Source organism: Marmota flaviventris, chromosome 6, assembly GCF_047511675.1.
Source record: "Marmota flaviventris isolate mMarFla1 chromosome 6, mMarFla1.hap1, whole genome shotgun sequence".
NCBI lineage: Eukaryota > Metazoa > Chordata > Mammalia > Rodentia > Sciuridae > Marmota > Marmota flaviventris.
In genome coordinates, this window is record NC_092503.1 from 87966815 (window position 1) to 87987673 (window position 20859).

The window sequence follows — 20859 nt, forward strand, 5'->3', positions numbered from 1 at the left end:
ATCCATTCGTCTATTGAAGGGCATCTAGGTTGGTTCCACAGTCTTGCTATTGTGAACTGTGCTGCTATGAACATCGATGTAGCAGTGTCCCTATAGCATGCCCTTTTTAGGTCTTTAGGGAATAGACCAAGAAGGGGAATAGCTGGGTCAAATGGTGGCTCCATTCCCAACTTTCCAAGAAATCTCCATACTGCTTTCCAAATTGGCTGCACCGATCTGCAGTCCCACAAGCAATGTACAAGTGTACCCTTTTCCCCACATCCTCGCCAGCACTTGTTGTTGTTTGACTTCTTAATGGCTGCCAATCTTACTGGAGTGAGATGGTATCTTAGGGTGGTTTTGATTTGCATTTCTCTGACAGCTAGAGATGTTGAGCATTTTTTCATGTACTTGTTGATTGACTGTATGTCCTCCTCTGAGAAGTGTCTGTTCAGGTCCTTGGCCCATTTGTTGATTGGGTTGTTTGTTATCTTATTGTCTAATTTTTTGAGTTCTTTGTATACTCTGGATATTAGGGCTCTATCTGAATTGTGAGGAGTAAAGATTTGTTCCCAGGGTGTAGGCTCCCTATTTACCTCTCTTATTGTTTCTTTTGCTGAGAAAAAACTTTTTAGTTTGAGTAAGTCCCATTTGTTGATTCTAGTTATTAACTTTTGTGCTATGGGTGTCCTATTGAGGAATTTGGAGCCGGACCCCACCGACTGTAGATCGTAGCCAACTTTTTCTTCTATCAGACGGCGCGTCTCTGATTTGCTATCAAGCTCCTTGATCCATTTTGAATTCACTTTTGTGCATGGTGAGAGAAAGGGATTCAGTTTCATTTTGTTGCATATGGATTTCCAGTTTTCCCAGCACCATTTGTTGAAGATGCTATCCTTCCTCCATTGCATGTTTTTAGCCCCTTTATCAAATATAAGAAAGTTGTAGTTTTGTGGATTGGTTTCTGTGTCCTCTATTCTGTACCATTGGTCCACCCATCTGTTTTGGTACCAGTACCATGCTGTTTTTGTTACTATTGCTCTGTAGTATAGTTTGAAGTCTGGTATCGCTATACCGCCTGATTCACACTTCCTGCTTAGCATTGTTTTTGCTATTCTGGGTCTTTTATTTTTCCATATGAATTTCATGATTGCTTTCTCTATTTCTACAAGAAATGCCGTTGGGATTTTGATTGGCATTGCATTAAACCTATAGAGAACTTTTGGTAATATCGCCATTTTGATGATGTTAGTTCTGCCTATCCATGAACAGGGTATATTTTTCCATCTTCTAAGATCTTCTTCTATTTCTCTCTTTAGGGTTCTGTAGTTTTCATTGTATAAGTCTTTCACCTCTTTTGTTAGGTTGATTCCCAAGTATTTTATTTTTTTTGAAGATATTTTGAATGGAGTGGTTGTCCTCATTTCCATTTCAGAGGATTTGTCGCTGATATACAGGAATGCCTTTGATTTATGCGTGTTGATTTTATATCCTGCCACTTTGCTGAATTCATTTATTAGCTCTAATAGTTTCTTTGTAGAGCCTTTTGGGTCTGCTAGGTATAGAATCATATCATCTGCAAATAGTGATAATTTAAGTTCTTCTTTTCCTATTTTTATGCCTTTAATTTCTTTCGTCTGTCTAATTGCTCTGGCCAATGTTTCGAGAACTATGTTGAACAGAAGTGGAGAGAGAGGGCATCCCTGTCTTGTTCCAGATTTTAGAGGGAATGCCTTCAGTTTTTCTCCACTCAGAATGATGCTAGCCTGAGGCTTAGCATAGATTGCTTTTACAATATTGAGGTATGTTCCTGTTATCCCTAGTTTTTCTAGAGTTTTGAACATAAAGGGATGCTGTACTTTGTCGAATGCTTTTTCCGCATCTATCGAGATGATCATATGGTTCTTATTTTTAAGTCTATTGATGTGGTGAATAACATTTATTGATTTCCATATATTGAACCAGCCTTGCATCCCAGGGATGAATCCTACTTGATCATGGTGTACAATTTTTTTGATATGTTTTTGTATCCGATTCGCCAGAATTTTATTGAGGATTTTTGCATCTAGGTTCATTAGAGATATTGGTCTGTAGTTTTCTTTCTTTGAAGTGTCTTTGTCTGGTTTAGGTATCAGGGTGATGTTGGCCTCATAGAATGAATTTGGAAGTTCTCCCTCCTTTTCTATTTCCTGAAGTAGCTTGAAAAGTATTGGTATTAGTTCTTCTTTAAAGGTTTTGTAAAATTCTGCTGTATACCCATGCGGACCTGGGCTTTTCTTAGTTGGTAGTCTTTTTATGGTTTCTTCTATTTCCTCAATTGATATTGGTCTGTTTAGGTTTTCTATATCCTCCTGACTCAATCTGGGCAGATCATATGACTTAAGAAATTTATCTATGCCTTCACTATCTTCTAATTTGTTGGAGTATAAGGATTCAAAATAGTTTTTGATTATCTTCTGTATTTCTGAGGTGTCTGTTGTGATATTGCCTTTTTCATCCCGCATGCTAGTAATTTGAGTTCTCTCTCTTCTTCTCTTCATTAGCATGGCTAAGGGTCTGTCGATTTTGTTTATTTTTTCAAAGAACCAACTTTTAGTTTTGTCAATTTTTTCAATTGTTTCTTTTGTTTCGATTTCATTAATTTCAGCTCTGATTTTAATTATTTCTTGCCTTCTACTTCTTTTGCTGTTGTTTTGCTCTTCTTTTTCAAGGATTTTGAGATGAAGTATGAGATCATTTATTTGTTGGTTTTTTCTTTTTTTAAGGAATGAACTCCAAGCAATGAATTTTCCTCTTAGAACTGCTTTCAATGTGTCCCATAGATTCCGATATGTTGTGTCTGTGTTTTCATTAATCTCTAAGAATTTTTTAATTTCCTCCTTGATGTCTTCTATAACCCATTGATCATTCAGTAACCTATTGTTCATTCTCCAAGTGATGTATGCTTTTTCCTTCCTTCTTTTATCGTTGACTTTCAGTTTCATTCCATTATGATCAGATAAGATGCATGGTATTATCTCTACTCCTTTATATTGTCTAAGAGTTGCCCTGTGACATAATATATGATCTATTTTAGAGAAGGATCCATGTGCTGCTGAGAAAAAAGTGTATCTGCTTGATGTTGGGTGGTATACTCTATATATGTCAATTAGGTCTAGGTTATTAATAGTGTTATTGAGTTCTATAGTTTCCTTATTCAACTTTTGTTTGGAAGATCTGTCCAGTGGCGAGAGAGGTGTGTTGAAGTCTCCCATGATTATGGTATGGTGGTCTATTAGACTCTTGAACTTGAGAAGAGTTTGTTTGACGAACATAGCTGCACCATTGTTTGGGGCATAAATATTTATGATTGTTATGTCTTGTTCTTGTATGGTTCCCTTAAGCAGTATGTAGTGTCCCTCTTTATCTCTTTTGATTAACTTTGGCTTGAAATCTATTTTATTTGATATGAGTATGGACACTCCTGCTTGTTTCCAAAGTCCATATGAGTGATATGATTTTTCCCAACCTTTCACCTTCAGCCTATGTATGTCTTTTCCTATCAAATGCGTCTCCTGTAGGCAGCATATTGTTGGGTCTTGTTTTGTGATCCATTCTACTAGCCTGTGTCTCTTAATTGGTGAGTTTAAGCCATTAACATTTAGGGTTATTATTGAGATATGGGTTGTTCTTCCAGCCATATTTGTTTATTTCTGTTACTAAACATGGTTTGTTTTCCTCTTTGATTATTTCCCCCCCCCTTTACTGTCCTACCTCCCACTGTTGGTTTTCATTGTTATTTTCCATTTCCTCTTCCTGTAATGCTTTGGCGAGGATGTTTTGAAGAGATGGTTTTCTAGCTGCGAATTCTTTAAACTTTTGTTTATCGTGGAAGGTTTTAATTTCATCCTCCATCCTGAAGCTTAATTTCGCTGGATACACAATTCTTGGTTGGAACCCATTTTCTTTCAGTGTTTGAAATATGTTATTCCAGGATCTTCTAGCTTTCAGAGTCTGTGTTGAAAGATCAGCTGTTATCCTGATTGGCTTACCCCTAAATGTAATCTGCTTCCTTTCTCTTGTAGCTTTTAAAATTCTCTCCTTATTCTGTATGTTGGGCATCTTCATTATAATGTGTCTAGGTGTGGATCTCTTATGATTTTGCACATTCGGCGTCCTGTAGGCTTCTAGGATTTGGGATTCTGTCTCATTCTTCAAGTCTGGGAAGTTTTCTTGTATTATTTCATTGAATAGACTTCTCATTCCTTTGGTTTGGAGCTCTGTACCTTCCTGTATCCCAATGACTCTTAAGTTTGGTCTCTTAATGTTAGCCCATATTTCTTGGATGTTCTGCTCATGGTTCCTTAACAGTCTTGCTGAGCTGTCTATGTTCTTTTCAAGTTGAAATACTTTGTCTTCATTGTCTGATGTTCTATCTTCTAAGTGTTCTACTCTGCTGCTAGTATTCTCCATTGAGTTTTTAAGTTGGTTTATTGCTTCCTGCATTTCTAGGATTTCTGTTTGTTTGTTTTTTATAACCTCTATCTCCCTGTATAGTTGATCCTTTGCTTCCTGGATTTGTTTGCGTAATTCGTTGTCGAAGTGATCTTTCATTGTCTGATTTTGCTGTTTAATGTCTTCCTTGATACTCCAGATCATTTGAAGCATGTATATCCTGAATTCTTTATCTGACATTCCATCTGCTGCAGCTGTTACCTCTTCTAAAGTTGCTTTGACCTGCATTGCTTGTGGTCCTTTCTTTCCTTGTCTTTTCATACTGCTTGCGTATCTTTCCTGCAGGTGCGGGCGGCGGCTCTGCTCTCTCCTTATTCCAATTGGGGTGTCGTGGCTACCACGCCGGCAGGTCACTGGGCCTGTTCTGGGAGCTGGCGGCGGCTCTGTTCTGCCCCTGCTCCGATTGGGGTGACGAGTGTACCACGCCGGCAGGCCACCGGGCCTGATCCGCCGGTCGGTTGCAGGTTTGCCTACCCTGCAGGCGCGGGAGGCGGCTCTACTCTGCCCCTACTCCAAATGGGGTGACGTGTCTGTCGTACGGGCAGGCCACTGGGCCTGTCCCGCTGGTCGGTCGCAGATCTGCCCACCTTTCGGGCACGGGTGGAGGCTCTGCTCTGCCCCTACTCCAATTGGGGTGTCGTGACTACCCCGCCTGCAGGACGCTGGGCCTGTTCCTGGCACGGGCGGCGACTCTGCTCTGCCACTACTCCAATTAGGGTGGTGTTTGTACCACGCCAGCAGGTTCCTGGGCCTGATCCGCCGGTCTGTTGTAGGTCTGCCTACCTTGGAGGCGCGGGCGGCGGATCTGCCCTGCCCCTCCTACCACGCCTGCGGACCCCTGGGCCTGATCTGCAGGTTGATCACTGGTCTGCTCACCCTGCGGGCACGGGTGGCGGTTCCGCTCCGCCCCCACTCCAATTGGGGTCACGTGACCACCAAACTGGCAGGGCCTGATCCGGGCGTGGCAGAAGGATCTGCTCTGCCCCTACTCCAGTTGGGGTGACGTGTGTACCACACTGGCAGGCCACTGGGCCTGACCCGCCAGGCTGTCACAGGTCTGTTTACCTTGCCAGCGCGAATGGCGGCTCTGCCCTGCCCCTCCTACCACGCCCATGTACCACTGGGTCGCGGGTCTGCCCACCTTGCGGGTGCGGGTGGCGGCTCCGCTTCGCCCCCTCTCCAATTGGGGTCACGCGGTCACCACGCTGGCGAGCCGCTGGGCCTGCTCTGGGCGCTGGCGGTGGCCTGGCTCCTCCCCTCTGGCTCGACGACAAATTGAGGAGACTCGGGTGACTGTGCCTCACCCCCCCTACCGGGAGACCAACTGCTTATGTCACCGCTGGTATTGATGAAGTTCTCTCCTCCGCCGCTTTCTGCTGACATCAGATCTCTGCCATGTTGGTATCCTATGCGAATGGCAGCATTTCGTTCCCCTTGCCAGGCAACCAAAGCAACGGGTGAGTCCTGACCGGCCCTCAGCAGGACCCGGACCGAGAAGCAGTTTCCGCGGGCTCCTAGCCCCGGGCCAGGGAAGTTCCGGGAGCCGGAACTCGTCCGCTCCGTGCTCTGTGTAAGCTCCTATAAGTGTAAGCTCCAAGAAGCAGTCCCACGGGCTCAGTTCCGGGAGCCGGAATTCGGCTGCTTAGTGCTTGGTGTATGCTCTGATAGGCGCAGGGTCCAAGAAGCAGCCTCCGCAGGCTCCGCAGCCCTGGGCCAGGGCGGTTCCGGGACGGTTAAGGGAGCCGGAACTCGGCCGCTCCGTGCTCTGTGTAAGCTCCTATAAGTGTAAGCTCCAAGAAGCAGTCCCCGCGGGCTCAGTTCCGGGAGCCGGAATTCGGCTGCTTAGTGCTTGGTGTATGCTCTGATAGGCGCAGGGTCCAAGAAGCAGCCTACGCAGGCTCTGCAGCCCTGGGCCAGGGCAGTTCCAGGACGGTTCCGGGAGCCGGAACTCGTCCGCTCCGTGCTCTGTGTAAGCTCCTATAAGTGTAAGCTCCAAGAAGCAGTCCCCGCGGGCTCAGTTCCGGGAGCCGGAATTCGGCTGCTTAGTGCTTGGTGTATGCTCTGATAGGCGCAGGGTCCAAGAAGCAGCCTCCGCAGGCTCCGCAGCCCTGGGCCAGGGCGGTTCCGGGTCGGTTCCGGGAGCCGGAACTCGTCCGCTCCTTGCTCTGTGTAAGCTCCTATAAGTGTAAGCTCCAAGAAGCAGTCCCCGCGGGCTCAGTTCCGGGAGCCGGAATTCGGCTGCTTAGTGCTTGGTGTATGCTCTGATAGGCGCAGGGTCCAAGAAGCAGCCTCCGCAGGCTCCGCAGCCCTGGGCCAGGGCGGTTCCGGGAGCCGGAACTCGGCCGCCCCGCACTCGGTGTTCGCTCCGATAGGATCAGGTTCTAAGAAGCACCCAGGCGCTGAACCCTAGCAATCTGTCTGCAAGCCACAGGCGAATTGCAGCCTGAAATTACCTGATCTATGGCTGAATGAGCTGCGGTCAGTCGAAAACAGGGGTGGTGATGTCAGTTTACTAACATGGTGGCTGCTGGCCTCCTCTGTGGTCTGACCGGTGTGGAGAACCGAGATGGACCGCTTCCTTCCCCCGTCTCGAACCCAGAATTCAGCCCTGAGTACGGTGCTTGCGCGGCTGGCAGAAACTGCAGTGCTATAACCCTGCGTCTCTATCCCAGCGCGCTCTGCAGACTTTAGCCGCGGGGCGATTTGCTGAATAAGCAGTGTTACCCTCTGTGCGACAAACCTCTCGCGTTTGAGTCCCCGTAGCCGATCCTCGTGCGATGGAAATCCTTCCTCCAGGTTCCGGAGCACCCCACTATTGCTGGAAATTCCTAACAAAATATCCTTTAGCCGTCCTGACTTGTCATACTCCCACACAGTGAAGCAGCACAGGGGGACAATGCACTCCCCTCGCCGCCATCTTCCTTCTCCCCTCTTACTATGGTTTTAATTTTAATTTCTATGATGACTAATATAGAGCATCTCTTTATGTGATAACTGGTCATTTATATATCTGATGAAGTATATGTTCAAACCTTGTCCATTTTTCAAATTGGGTTGTCTTTTTTTTTTTTTAATTGAGCTACAGAGTTCCATGTATTCTGAATACCAGTCTTTGTGAGATATGTGTGTTGGGATGTGTGGTGATATTTTAGAAAAATAAGGACAACCCCATTTTAGTGTTCTATTTATCCATTGATGGACATTGGCTTTATTTTGTATCTTAGTTATTCTAATAATATTGCAGTGAACATGGGAATTCTCTTAACTATGTTGATTTTATATCTTTGGCTACATAGCCAGTAGTGGGACTGCTGGATCATAATAGTAGTTCTAATTTTTAATTTTTGAGGAATCGCCACAGTTTTCTATAAAGGGGCTAATAATTTGCCTTCCTATCAACTGTTATTAGAGTTCCCTTTTCTTTACATCCATTCCCACCCCACCCCCCAAAATGAAGGTCCGTTAATTCCAGCATCTCCTTACTTTGGCATCTTGTCAAAAACCAGCTGACCATATATAAGAAGTCTAAATTCTTTAATCTCTTTTATTGATCTATATATCCATCTTTACATCTTTACCAATGGTGCCTTGATTATTATATCTATAATAAGCAAAGCCCAGACAGTCCATATCAGGATTCACAAAATCATATGCCTTAAATTCATAGAATTAAGTAAGTCTGTTGTGTAAGCAGTATAACTTTTATTTGTTTTGAAATCTAAGGACTAAAATTTCAATCTGGTTATTTTTCTCATGGTTCCCACCTGGTTTATTTTGGAGGATGTCTTTTTATACACACACCTTGCATATTAAATACAGAGGAGCATTCCTCATTTCCAAAATACCATGACGTCCCCACTTTCTTGAAATGCATGGCCCACTGGTCTCCTACGTTAAAGAGAGGAATCTCTCTATGGCAGCACAAGCTGGAAACAGTAGTGATTGACACAGCCTCAGCAGCAATGCTGTGATGGTGAATGGCAGGGGGCGGTGGCTAACAGGGGGGCCAGCACTTCTGAAAGCGACATAGATACTCCATGCCACTGTTGCTGAATGAAATGTTAGCGTGGTTTGCCAGATTTTCAGAGGCTAGGAATCTTTTTTTTCCTTTTGTCAAATTTTTTTTATTTTTTATGATTAATTATACCTGACAGTAGAATGCATTTTGACACATACACATAAATGGAGTATAATTTCTCATTTGTCTGGTTGTACATGCTGTAGTTACACAGGTCATGTAATCATATATGAACATGGTGTAATAATGTCTGATTCATTCTATTATCCTTCTTACCTCCATGCTCCCTCTCCTCCCTTCACTCCCCTCTGTCTGGTCCAAATTACTTCTATTCTTCACCCCCACCTTATTGTGAATTAGCATCCGCATATCAGAGAAAACATTTGGTTCTTTGGGATTGGCTTATTTTGCTTAGCATAATATAGAGGCTAGAAATCTTTGGATTTGACTGCATCTCAATTTAAAACGCAAAATTCCTGTGCAGGCCAAACCAAACTTTCCTCCAGGGCCAAATGTAGTTGCATGCTCCAGCTTGCTAACTCTAGTCTGCTCAGTAAATAAGAGCACAGAAAGTAATTGAGAAATTGACTCCGGTCTAGAGGATAAGTCGCACCGACAAGGTAAGTAAAGAGTAAAATTGATTACCTTTGGAGCTTTTGAAATGGATCTTTTTAAAATGACAATAATAATGTAAAATAATAATAGTGTAAAATAATAATAATATTATCAACAGACTTTAAGAATAGTTTTAAATTTATAAAAAAATTGAGAAGCTCCTAGAGAGTTTCCGTATCCTTTGTAACCAGTTAGTCCTGTGATCATTAGTATGGCACACGCGTTACACTTGATTAACTAAAGCCTGTTCTTCATTCAGATGTCCTGTTGCCCTTTTCTGTTCCAAGAGCTCATCTAGAATTCCACATTATACTTAGCTTTCTTGTCTTCTTAGAGTCCTCTTGGCTATGACAGTTTCTCAAATTCTCTGTTTTTGATAACCTTGACTGTTTTGAGCAATCCTGGTCAGTTATATTATAGGATGCACCTCTATTAGATTGTGATTATGGCTTTGGGGGACAAGACCAGAGAGACAAAGTGCCATTTCCATAATGCGTCAAGGACATATACTAGCAATGTTAATTTTGGTGGTTAGTTGTTCCATCTTTAGTCATTAGCAGCTGTTTCAATTAATGTGAGTTTGTTTAGGGTTGCTATTTAAAAAAAAACAACACTTCTCTACTTAGTGATTTACAAGCTATTCTAGGTTCATTATTCATATTTCCTATCACACTCCTAGAATCAGCTGTTCTTCAAGAATCCTTGACTCCTTTTGTAATAGAATAGTATTAGAAAATACCACAGAGATAGTGTCATTCTCATCCCCTGATATCCAGGGTGCATACTATCAACATGTTTTATCACTGTGATGTTAACCTTGATCATCTAGCAGAGACGGGACCTACCAGGGTTCTTCACTATAAGGGCACCCCCCCACACACACACACTCCATAGTCCATACTGCACTGAAGTTCTCGGAAATAAATTCTTACATGCAGCCCACACCTAAGGATTAGAGAGTTGTGCTCTACTAAGGCAGAGTGGAAGATATCAATATAAATTATTTGGAATTTTATGTGGGAGTTTTGTTCCCCATTTATTTATCCATTTGTCTATAATCATTGTGGACTCATGGATATTATTTCATACTTTGGGTTGTAATCAAATAGTACTTTATCTTGTTCTAATTCCTTCAACTTTAGCAAGTGAGAGCTCTGTCAGTTGATTCCTGTGTGCCTTTTGCATGCCCCCATTGCTGGGGAGGTTGAATTTTTGCTTTGTTTTTGAGTACTTCCTTACTTTCTAGTTCTAGAAGTTACCCCAGAGTCATCTTGTACATTTTTGGCCTCTAAATTCAGCTACTTCTTCAAGTAGATCCAGTTCCTTTAATTGGAGGATGGCATTACACCATCATCTGTATGCTAGGGGCACTCAGTGCTGCTGGAGTGCCATTCTTCTAGGCCCTCTTAACTAACAGAGCAAGGAGTGTGTGTGTGTGTGTGTGTGTGTGTACACTAACCCACGGAGACACATATATCAGTATGTCTACATGTAACCATCTCTGATTAAACTACGTATAATTCATACTGATGTCTTCAACTGTGTTACCACATGAAACATTCTAGTCTTCTCTTATGAATCTGTTTATTTTTACTCCTACAGTGGGAACTAGACCCCCAAAGTCCACCATCTAAAATGGATCTTTTTTGTTAAGAAAAGCAGGAGAAATACTATGAAGTGTTCCTGTGGAGGACCTGTGGCCCTTCAGTCCCTTTCTTCCTAGAAAGGTTTTGGTCTTCCAGAACCCAGTGGTTGACATTCAGACATTGGGCTCAGACCATACTGAGGTCCTCAAGGAAGCCCCAGCAGTTCCCCATCAGGTCAGATTTTCTGCAACTTCTCTCACAACACCATTTCCCTTGCAGCACTTACCAGTATAAAAAACAACTAAGGTTATAATTAGTTGTATCACTGTTTTGTTTTGTTTTGATTTTTTTTCTCCCAGAATATTGTCTTTGTGAGGCAAAGACCCTCTCTGCCCTGTTCAGAGCCTAGCAGGTGCCGAGCACCTCTAAGTATGTGAGAACCATTTATTGCAAAAATAAAGGAGGCACAGAAGAAATGTTAGACTCAATTTTCTACCCAATGAGATAGGAGAAGGATTGAGAATATAGCAATAAGGACATTTCTGTTTTCTGGAGTTTTTAGTTCCTCAAAATAACTTGATTATGCACCTCAAAAGTTCATGCTGCAGAAATGGCACTGTATGGAAATCAGAATGCACCAAAAAGAAAAAAGAAAGAAAAAGAAACCAAGACAGCATAAAGTTATGGAAAGGACACCAAAGGAATGAATAGCATTGAGTTGAGATACAACTAAGAAGAAAATGGATCATGAAAGTATTAGAAAGCAGATGCAAGAAAGAAGAGGGGCAGAAGTTTGTGCCAAAGAAAAATATGGGTATGGCACATCATAAAATGTTGTTCTGTGTTAGAAAATACCAGATGTCTATGGACAATGAAATTAGAAGGGTACTTATTTCTAGGTCATCACTCTGTATTCAGATCTTCCTCATATTTACAGTAATGTTTCCTTTGTGTCTTTAATTGATTGGGTCCCATTGGATTTGGTGGGTTTTGTGCATGCATGCGCATGCCTGTATGTGTGTGTGCCCCACTGAAATTGCTAGTTTAAAAAACAGGATACAGAGTGCCACATTCTTTATTGTAATTCTACTCCTTGAGGTTGCCTATAGCATTTTAAATTTCAGAAGATCAAGAACTTGCTTTCTTTCCCTTTGGAGAAAATAAAACATGATTTCAACTAGTACCGTGTCCTCAAGGAAGCTGAAGGCATTTGCTTCACTTTTTCTGTTTTCCTCTGAGGGTGCTCTGATGGTGGCCTGTATGTGATCTTCTGAAGTGTTCCAGTCCCTGGAGCTGGCTGGTAGCCAGCTCCCCTCCTACACACACACCACCACCACCCTCCTGCAGCTTTAAACACAAGAGCTGGCTATTGGCAAGAGTCACCAGACATAGAATGCATAGTAGCTACCTGCCTCCCTCCTGTCCTAGAGAAGACAATGTGTTAAACAAGTACCACCCATCCTGGAATAGTCTAAAGGGTATTTATCCTAGAGGAGTATGGAGAGAAACCATTTGTCTCTTGTGTGTCCTTGATAATCATTGGGTGTTTGGGAATTACTCTGGTCATGAGAGTGGATGGTTACCATTGCTAATGCAAGCCCTGCCCACTTAATTGGGAGTCGTAGCAGGAAAAGTAAATAACAGAATGTGACTCTGACATTGAATATATATGAAAAGTGCCCCTGGGATTCTGACCTGTTTGTAACATTGGAATGCTTCTAAATTTGTGAATTACTTCCCCTTAATATCAGTTGCAACTAATGTTTTGAATTAGAGCTCAAACCATGCACTTTAAAGTTGTGATGATTGTGTAGCTGCTACATTGTGCTAAGAAAGTAACAAAGCTTTTAAATGCAGGATATTTTAGTTATGGAAGGGTACTCATACTTTTAATAGTAAGTCATTGTAACATTTTCCTCCCTGTCTGCAGAGAAAGGGACTGCCAAGTTATCCTTAAAGAACATAGATTGAGTGAAAAGGACAGAACAAAAGATAGATCCCAAGGGGGACATGAAGAAGTTCTGTAAATAGCTGTGCTATTTTGCTTTGAAATGTCTGGCACTCTATATAGGATAGTGGTCGTGTGCAGAGGGCCGTGATGAAGCCATTCCACAGCAAATTTCAGAGCACTTCAGACTGCAGGGGCATCTGGATCTTTTCAAAATTTTCAACTATTTAAATGACATCTTTTTTAAAAATTTAGCATACCTGCATCCTCTTGCCACATCACTTGCTTTTATACAATTATCACCTCACTTTTAACTTCTAACCCTCTGGAAAAAATAAAACTTGGACAAATGTTAGCTCTGAACTGCTCTCAGAAATCTGCAGTGTGCAAACAAAACCCGTGAAGTGTTGCTTCTTTGATTCACCTCATTACTTAGAACCATAGGTCATTCTGTGTTCTGTTGGCAAAATCCTACATGTTTCATGGCTCTGTTTAAATAAAAAGCCTGCCGCGAAACATGCTTAATTTCTATGACCGTATTTAATTGTCTTCTTCCTAGCCATTCTATAGAAATAGGTTAATCTCTTTAATGGCAGTTTCTCTTTTCTTGAAAAAAAAAAAAAAAAACATTTTTTTAACTTCCTTTTCTTATCTGTTTCCCTCTTTGCTTATAAGCATGTCTTTTGTACAGCCCATGCATATACTGGTTGGACCCATGTTTAAATTACTACATGGTACTTTCTCACTTGTCAAGAATTATTGGGCACTTGCTGTACGCAGGGCAAAATTTCATGCCTTCTCAAAAGGACATAGAAATCTGAAATGGGGGTCTGCTCACTAGTTTTCTACAGATTTGAAAATTTACTGCACTGTGCAAAAAAAGAGTTTAGGAGACAAAACAAATCATAACCTTTAAGGAAATATTCCTCCCAAAAGAGCTCAGTACTATTTTTAGTGCCTTATAGATATAAAGCCATTCTGTTAATTAAAACATGTATTTATTAGATTATACTTGGCTTCTTTGTATGTTTGGTATGTTTGATACGTAAGATAAATTGAAATGTTTTCATTTTCCACAGCATATGAAGGAACAGGAGCCTGAAAATAGAGTGAGTTGAGGACAGGAAATTCTATTTTGGTGAAAATATTAGTATATTTTCTATTTTGTTCCCACCTGTGATAATGACTTAGGATGTAAACACATTAAATATTAATATTGATTCAAGAATTAAATTATCAAAATATTATTAGGGGAAATAAAAGATGTAAATAAAGCGGGAGGAAGATTATGTTTGTGGTAGATCAATGTTATTAAGGTGTCATCCTCACTAAATTGATATACAGATTCAGTGCAATCCCTATCAACATTTTGCTGAAATTGACAAGCTGTAAGATTTATTTGGAAAATAAAAGGACCTAGAAAAGTCAAAACCACTTGCAAAATGAAGGAGAAAGTTGCAGGATTAACACTATCTGATTAGAAGACTTAAAATCTACAATAAATCAAGACAATGTGGTATTGGCATTGTGATCACCAAGTAGACCATGGATCAGAATAGAGCTTCCAATAAATCTACACTCTTATGCACAACTGGTTTTTGGCAAAGATGCAAAAGCAGTTCAGTTGTTCCAAGACAATTAAATATATTTGGAATAAAGTAAATACAACAAAAATAAAGGTATTTTTTCCACACCTTTTAATCAGCCATTCATACCATATTCAAAAATTAACTGAAAAATGGATCATAAACTATAAAGAAGAGAAAGCCCTGTGACCTTGGATTGGGCTAAGCTATTTTGGATACAACACCAAAAGCATGATCCATAAAGAAAAAAATTGAGAAATTGGATTTGATTAATATGAAAAACTTCTGTTCTTTATAAAACAATTATAAGAATTAAACATGAGCCACAGACTGAGAGAAAACTATAAATTCTTGCCCATGTTTCACGCAGGCAATGGAAATGGGGCTCCCCTCAGTGGAATAGGCTGGCTGCAGAATAGAAGCTAAGAAAAATAGAATGATGAAAAAACCACAGGACACAGAAAATATTTTCAGAAAACAGAGGCAGGACAAGCTAGAAGATCATAGGAACTGAGCTTCTATATTAAAAACCAAAATGGAGCCCATGCTTGCTTTATTTATATCGGGGGACATCAAAGGTCTTCCATAGAATGTTCTTCACCAGAAAGGGTTATAGGTGGGCTGTCCAGTTCCCAGTGGGTTATGCCCATCTCCAAAGCAACCAGGAGATATCTTCCTAGCAGAGGAAGATAAAGGTCATGTGCCTTGAGCAATCTATTGTGCGGGAGAGCCAGGTTAAACCTAAAAACTCCCTGGCTTCTTGCCCAGAGAAGATCCTCATGGGTTTTTCACGGATGGCTCCCCGCAATAAATCATATTTCTAGTAAAAGATTTGTATATAGAACATATAAACAACACTGAAAGCTCAATAGTAAGAAAACAACCAATATTTAAAATGGGGGAAAATTCAAACAGACTTTTCACCAAAGAGATACAGGTGGCAATAAGTACAATAAGATATTAAACACCATTAATCATCAGAAAAATGCAAATTAAAACCACAGTTGATAATACTGATACCTATTAGAATTGCTAAAATTGAAGAATTGCCATACCAACTGTTGATGAGGATGTGGAGGAAGTGGAGCTCTCATACACTGCTGATGGGAATGTGAAATGACACACATACTTTGGAAAATGAACTAGCAGTTTGTATAAAGTTAAATATGTGGTGCAGTCCTTCCACTCCTAGGTATTAATATTTAAAAATGAAACCCACACAGACTTGTATACAGATATCCATAGCAGATTGATCTCTAAACATACAAAAACTCAAAACAACCTACATGTCTGTAAGCAGGTGGAACAAGCTGCTAACCTTCCAATGGAGTACTGTTCTACCACACAAAGGAATGAACTATTGATACACATTGCAAATGGATGAATCTTCATATTAATGATGCTGAGTGAAAGGAGCCACACTTACACACACACACACATCACATGCTATATAATTACATTCATATAAAATTCTGGAAAATCCAAACACATTGTAGCAAAACGGAAATCAGTGGTTTCCTGGGATGGGGCAGGTGGGAAAGGACTGGAAGGATGGATTTAAAAAGGTCACACAGAAAGACTTCTGTGGGTACAGGATTTGTTAATTATCTTCACAGTGGTAATGGTTACAAGGTACGTATATATGTCAAAGTGTGCCAAACTTTACATTTAAAATGTTCATTTTGTTCTGTATCCATATTTCCGAGGTCCCCAAGGTTATCCACTTGTTTGGAGATTTACTAGGACTCCCAGCACTCGGTGAATAATTGTACTCATGGCTAACATTTACTGTAAGCAACACAGTAAGAATACAAAGTGGATTAGGAAGAATAAAGACATGGGGCAGAATCTGTAGGAAGCTGTGTACTGGCTTCCTCTGTTCTCCCCTCCCTTGAGCGAGAAGGCAGAGCACACATTCCCTCCGGCAGCAGAAACCTAGCTACAGATGTGCAGTGTGTATGCCCAGGGAAACCAGTTGAAAACTTCAGAGTTCATGGGTTTTACTGAGAGCTGGTCATGTAGCTACCCCTTGCCTACCAAAAATTTTGATTTTAAAAAATAAGTGGGTGTTTAATACCCCAAATAGGCAAAATAGCCTTAGCGGTGTAGGACATGTTTCACAGGCAAGTTCCCCAGCTAAGGGCCAGCCTTGCAAATGGTCCTTTTAAAAAATGACAGTCTTGGACCTGTACACTTTTTTTTTTCAGTCTGTACCTCAGTAAAGCTTTTTTTTTTTTTCCTAATTATAAAATTTAGAATTTGTACAAGACAGTTGTGATTAATTTATTGAAAAAGTGATAGAAATATAAAAATAATAGTTTCAGATTTGAGGGAGACCAGTGCAATGAGACTCTTCCTTACCTGGAACGCTTCAGGCCCTTAAAGTCTCCTACTGGAATAAGGTAGGACATTAAGCTTAAGTGAAATTGGGGGTGCTTAGCTAGTGGGAGCTTCTAATTACTTTCTAATAGCAGGACTTCTGTTCCAATTGTGTTTGAAAATCTTTCCCAGCATATCACTGTTCTTCATTTCATTAAAAATTTGATAATCGGTATTTTAACCCTGGGTTACCCAATCGTGGTGACCCAGTTCAATTTTATAGCAAATAAAAGATAAAGCACTGGTGTCAAAATTATAATTACCTCAACAGCAGGAGTTGTTTTTTGATGGCCATGGCTCCAGCATGGGATGCATCTGCCCAAGGAAGTGTGCTAATTTGCATTCCAGTGCTGTGTGGGCTAGCAGAAGATGGCAATAGAGATGGTTTTCCTTGGAAATGCTGCCTGAAATTGACAAGCTTTCTTACGAACATTTCCCCTTAAAGAAGTACAGCAAATAATTTTCAGATGAGGGTGTGTTAACTGGTATTCCACCATGCATAACCATGTGGCAGGAAGAGTACCAAATACTTCAACACCTGTGTGAGGCATTTATGTTCTCTACTTTGGCCTGACTGCCTTGAAAGGCAGGTAATTTTTTTTTAAGGGTGTGTGTTTCTTTTTGTCACTGTGTAGGATGCCTACTATCCTGGGTCTGGATCCCATTATTAATGTCCCAGCCAAGATGTCTGTGTATATACAGCTGTAAATTAAAAGAAAGGACATTCCCATGGCTCCTCTGAGTGCAAGTTTTGCTCTTACTGAGTCATGAAGTTCCCTGAAGGGGAAGTAAACCTTCTCCCTTCAGAAGATACAAAGTATTGTTTGAAAGATTCAACTTTGAAACAAATGGAAAATATTCAGTAGCCTCAACTTAGCTTCAAATAAGTGATTCAGGTATTGACACCTGCTTTCTATTAAGGCTTGAGCTTTAAACCAGCTGCATTTATACTAGTAGACGCTGAGGGTACTTAGTGGCCAAACCATAATGAATTGGGCTAGCAGTGTACCCACGGAAGGCTTCTGTTTAGAAATCTTCATCTTTTGAATCTGTACCACCAACCCCTCCTATTCCTTCTGTGTGGGTCATGTTCCTTTCCTTGCTTCTTTTCCCTAACAAAACTTAAAACACATCTCTTTCCCCCTTTTGTAGATGCGAACCACACGTAAGGTTTCTGTCTGGCCAGTGGGCCTGGTTGGTGGTCGACGCTATGAACGTCCATTGGTGGAAAATGGAAAAGTCGTTGGTTGGTACACCGGCTGGAGAGCAGACAGGCCTTTTGCCATCGACATGGCAGGTGAGGAGTGTGATGGTGACATTTGTTCCTGCCTGATTGCCCTTAGGATGCTTCCATTTACAACAGGCTCCATGAAAAGGAGGCTTTAAAAGCCCAATTTGGATAAAATCCTAGATCATAACATATTCAGCAGGTAAAATATTTAAACATTCAAGATAGGCTTTTTGGTTAGTCCATGTGGAAATTGATTTTAAAAGTGGTCAGAAAATGCTTATTCCTTTCCATTTTGCCACCTCTCTGACCCTTTATCTAACAAACATTTACAAGCCAGGTACTGGGTTGAGCATTGGGGTTTGGCAGTGAGAATCAGACCTGGCCCCTGTAAGCTGGAACCTTTTGGTGCCTCTCTCAAGAAGACTGATTCATATATTAAACACATACCAATTTTATTGATACCTTTAGTAATAACTTAAAATTGACAAGTCGTTTTAATGCTTATTGATAAATTTGATGCCTTATTGATACATTCATTAAGTAGCTAAAATATAAAATGGATTACTAGTTTTTTAAGCATTTCTTAGCTTCGAGTATAACTTTTTTTTTTAAAGAGAGAGAGAATTTTTTAATATTTATTTTTTAGTTTTCAGGGGACACAACATCTTTATTTTATTTTTATGTGGTGCTGAGGATTGAACCCAGCACCTCATGCATGCCAGGTGAACGCACTACCACTTGAGCCACATCCCCATCCCTTGAGTATAACTTTTATATTTTCATCCCAACCAACCAACTGAATTGAATCAGACCTTTAGTAGACCACAAGTTTTAAAATGCTATTTTATCAAAAAGTGACTCATTTTCTAGAGGTTATATAAAATGATGCCTGTGATTATTGTGGAAGGTTGTAGTTTGGAATATGAGGCTGAGAGCTGGGAAAAAAATCTGACATCCGTAACCTGGAAGATGAAGGCAGAAAGTCTTCAAAAATTGATCTCATCCATCACAGGGCTGCCTGTGTGTCAGCCTGTGCTTGCCCAAAACTTTGTGTATATTTCCCAACCACAGTCAAAATCTCTGTGTTCAGAATTTTGATGGATAAAGGCTGTGCTGTGAACTGGATTCACCACTTTTATTCTGATGATACTATAAATGGAAGGGAGCAAGAGTTGAAGAATGCGAGGAGTAAGTTGGGGGCCAAGCTCTCGTGAATGGCTGGGTGGTGGATCTGCCACACTGCATCATGAGAGGACGAAATAGGATGTCTTTACTTGGCATTTAACAGACATTTCCAGAGCACCTGTTTTTTGGGGAGTGTATATTGTGGTCTTTGATCCCCAGGGCAGTCTACATCTCTTGCTCTTACCTGGTCACCCTCTGCCATGTCCTTCATGCCCTGACCTCTCCATCCCTCTCACAACCAAAGCCATACCCTTGGTTTTCATATAGCCCCACAGCTAGGCTGGCTTCTCAGCCAAAACATTTACTTGGAGGCAGATGGAGCAGCCCATGAGTCATATTTGGAAGGTCTGATGACTCTCGAAAGAGGCCTTTCCAATCTAGTCTATGGTTCTTAAAATATAAGGCTGATCATAATGTATCTTTTGAAAATTGAGTCTCTGGCTTGACTGCAGATAGCCTTGAGAAGAAAATTTAGAGAACATTAGAGTAAGTCTTTCTACTTCCCTGGGATTTAGTGTCCTGTGTGAAATAAGGAAATGGCATGAAATGACCACCAAGGTCTGCTAATAGATCCTTCCTCTTGCTAGTTTCCCATCTTGGGAAGAGCAAAGACAATCCAATATAAAGGAGCCAGTGGACAGATCTTTGGTCCTAATATTTCCCAAAGCCGCCACAATCGCTCCCCTCCCCCCCCCCCTCCTCCTCCTCCTCCTCCTCCTCCTCCTCCTCCTTCTATTTTTATTGTAATCATTAACACATATTACTTTGCTGTTTGAGATGGGATCTTACTACGTTTCCTGGCTGGTCTTGAACTTGTGGGCTCAAGTGATCCTTTCACCCTCAGCCTCCTGAGTATCTGGGATTACAGATATGCACTACCACACTCAGCTTGCACATATTAATTTTGCAAATTAGTGGAATTCGTTGTGATATTTTCACCCATGCATGCATTGTGTATTGACTATGTCCAGTCACTTGTATTCTATGCTTAACTCCCTCCCTGCTCCCTTCTTTCCCCCTTGCACTATCCCTAATAATCCCTCTTCTACATTCAGGTCATCTTTTCTTCATTTCTTTTTAATTTTCACGTATGAAATGTATGATACTTGTCTTTATGTGTCTGGCTTATTTTGCTTAACATGATGTCCTCTAGTTCCATACATTTTCCTGCAAATGACAGGATTTCATTCTTCTTTACGAATAATACTCTATTGTGTATATATACCATATTTTCTTTATCCATTCCACTATTGATAGAGACCTCAGTTGATTCCATATCTTAGCTATTGTGAATAGTGCCCCCAAAACATGGGTATGTATGTAGGTATCTCTTTTATATGCTGACTTCATTTCCTTTGAATATGTAATCAGGGTTGGGATAGCTGAATCATATGGTAGATGTATTTTTAGTTTTTAAGGAATTTTGATACTGTTTTCTGTAGTGGTTGAACTAATTTACATTCCCACCAACAGTGTCTAAGTGTTTCTTTTTTCAACATCCTCACCAACATTTGTTATTTTTATGTTAGTTTGCCGTTCTAACTGTGGTGAGATGGTATCTTGTGGTTTTTATTTGCATTTCTTTGATAGCTAAAGATATTTTTTCACATATTTATTGGTCCTTTATAGTTTCTCTTTTGAGAAGTATTTGTTCAGATCATTTGGCCATTTTTAATTGGATTACTTGTTTTTTGTTGTTGTAAAGTGTGAATTATGTATGTATTGTGGATATTAACCCTCTGTCAGATGAATAGCTAGCAAACATTTTCTCCCATTCTGTAGGTACACTCTTCACTCTATTGTTTCCTTTGCTGTGCAGAGGCTTTTTAGTTTTATGT

General features: G+C 40.8%; 1 protein-coding gene across 1 annotated transcript in view; it reads left to right on the forward strand.

Moving 5' to 3' along the window:
- Positions 1-20859, forward strand: part of B3gat2 (beta-1,3-glucuronyltransferase 2) — a 76143-nt gene that overhangs the window by 26258 nt on the left and 29026 nt on the right. The window contains exon 2 of the mRNA XM_071613264.1: positions 17758-17902. Within this exon, the coding sequence (XP_071469365.1) occupies positions 17758-17902 (145 nt within the window). The remainder of the gene's footprint in view (positions 1-17757; positions 17903-20859) is intronic.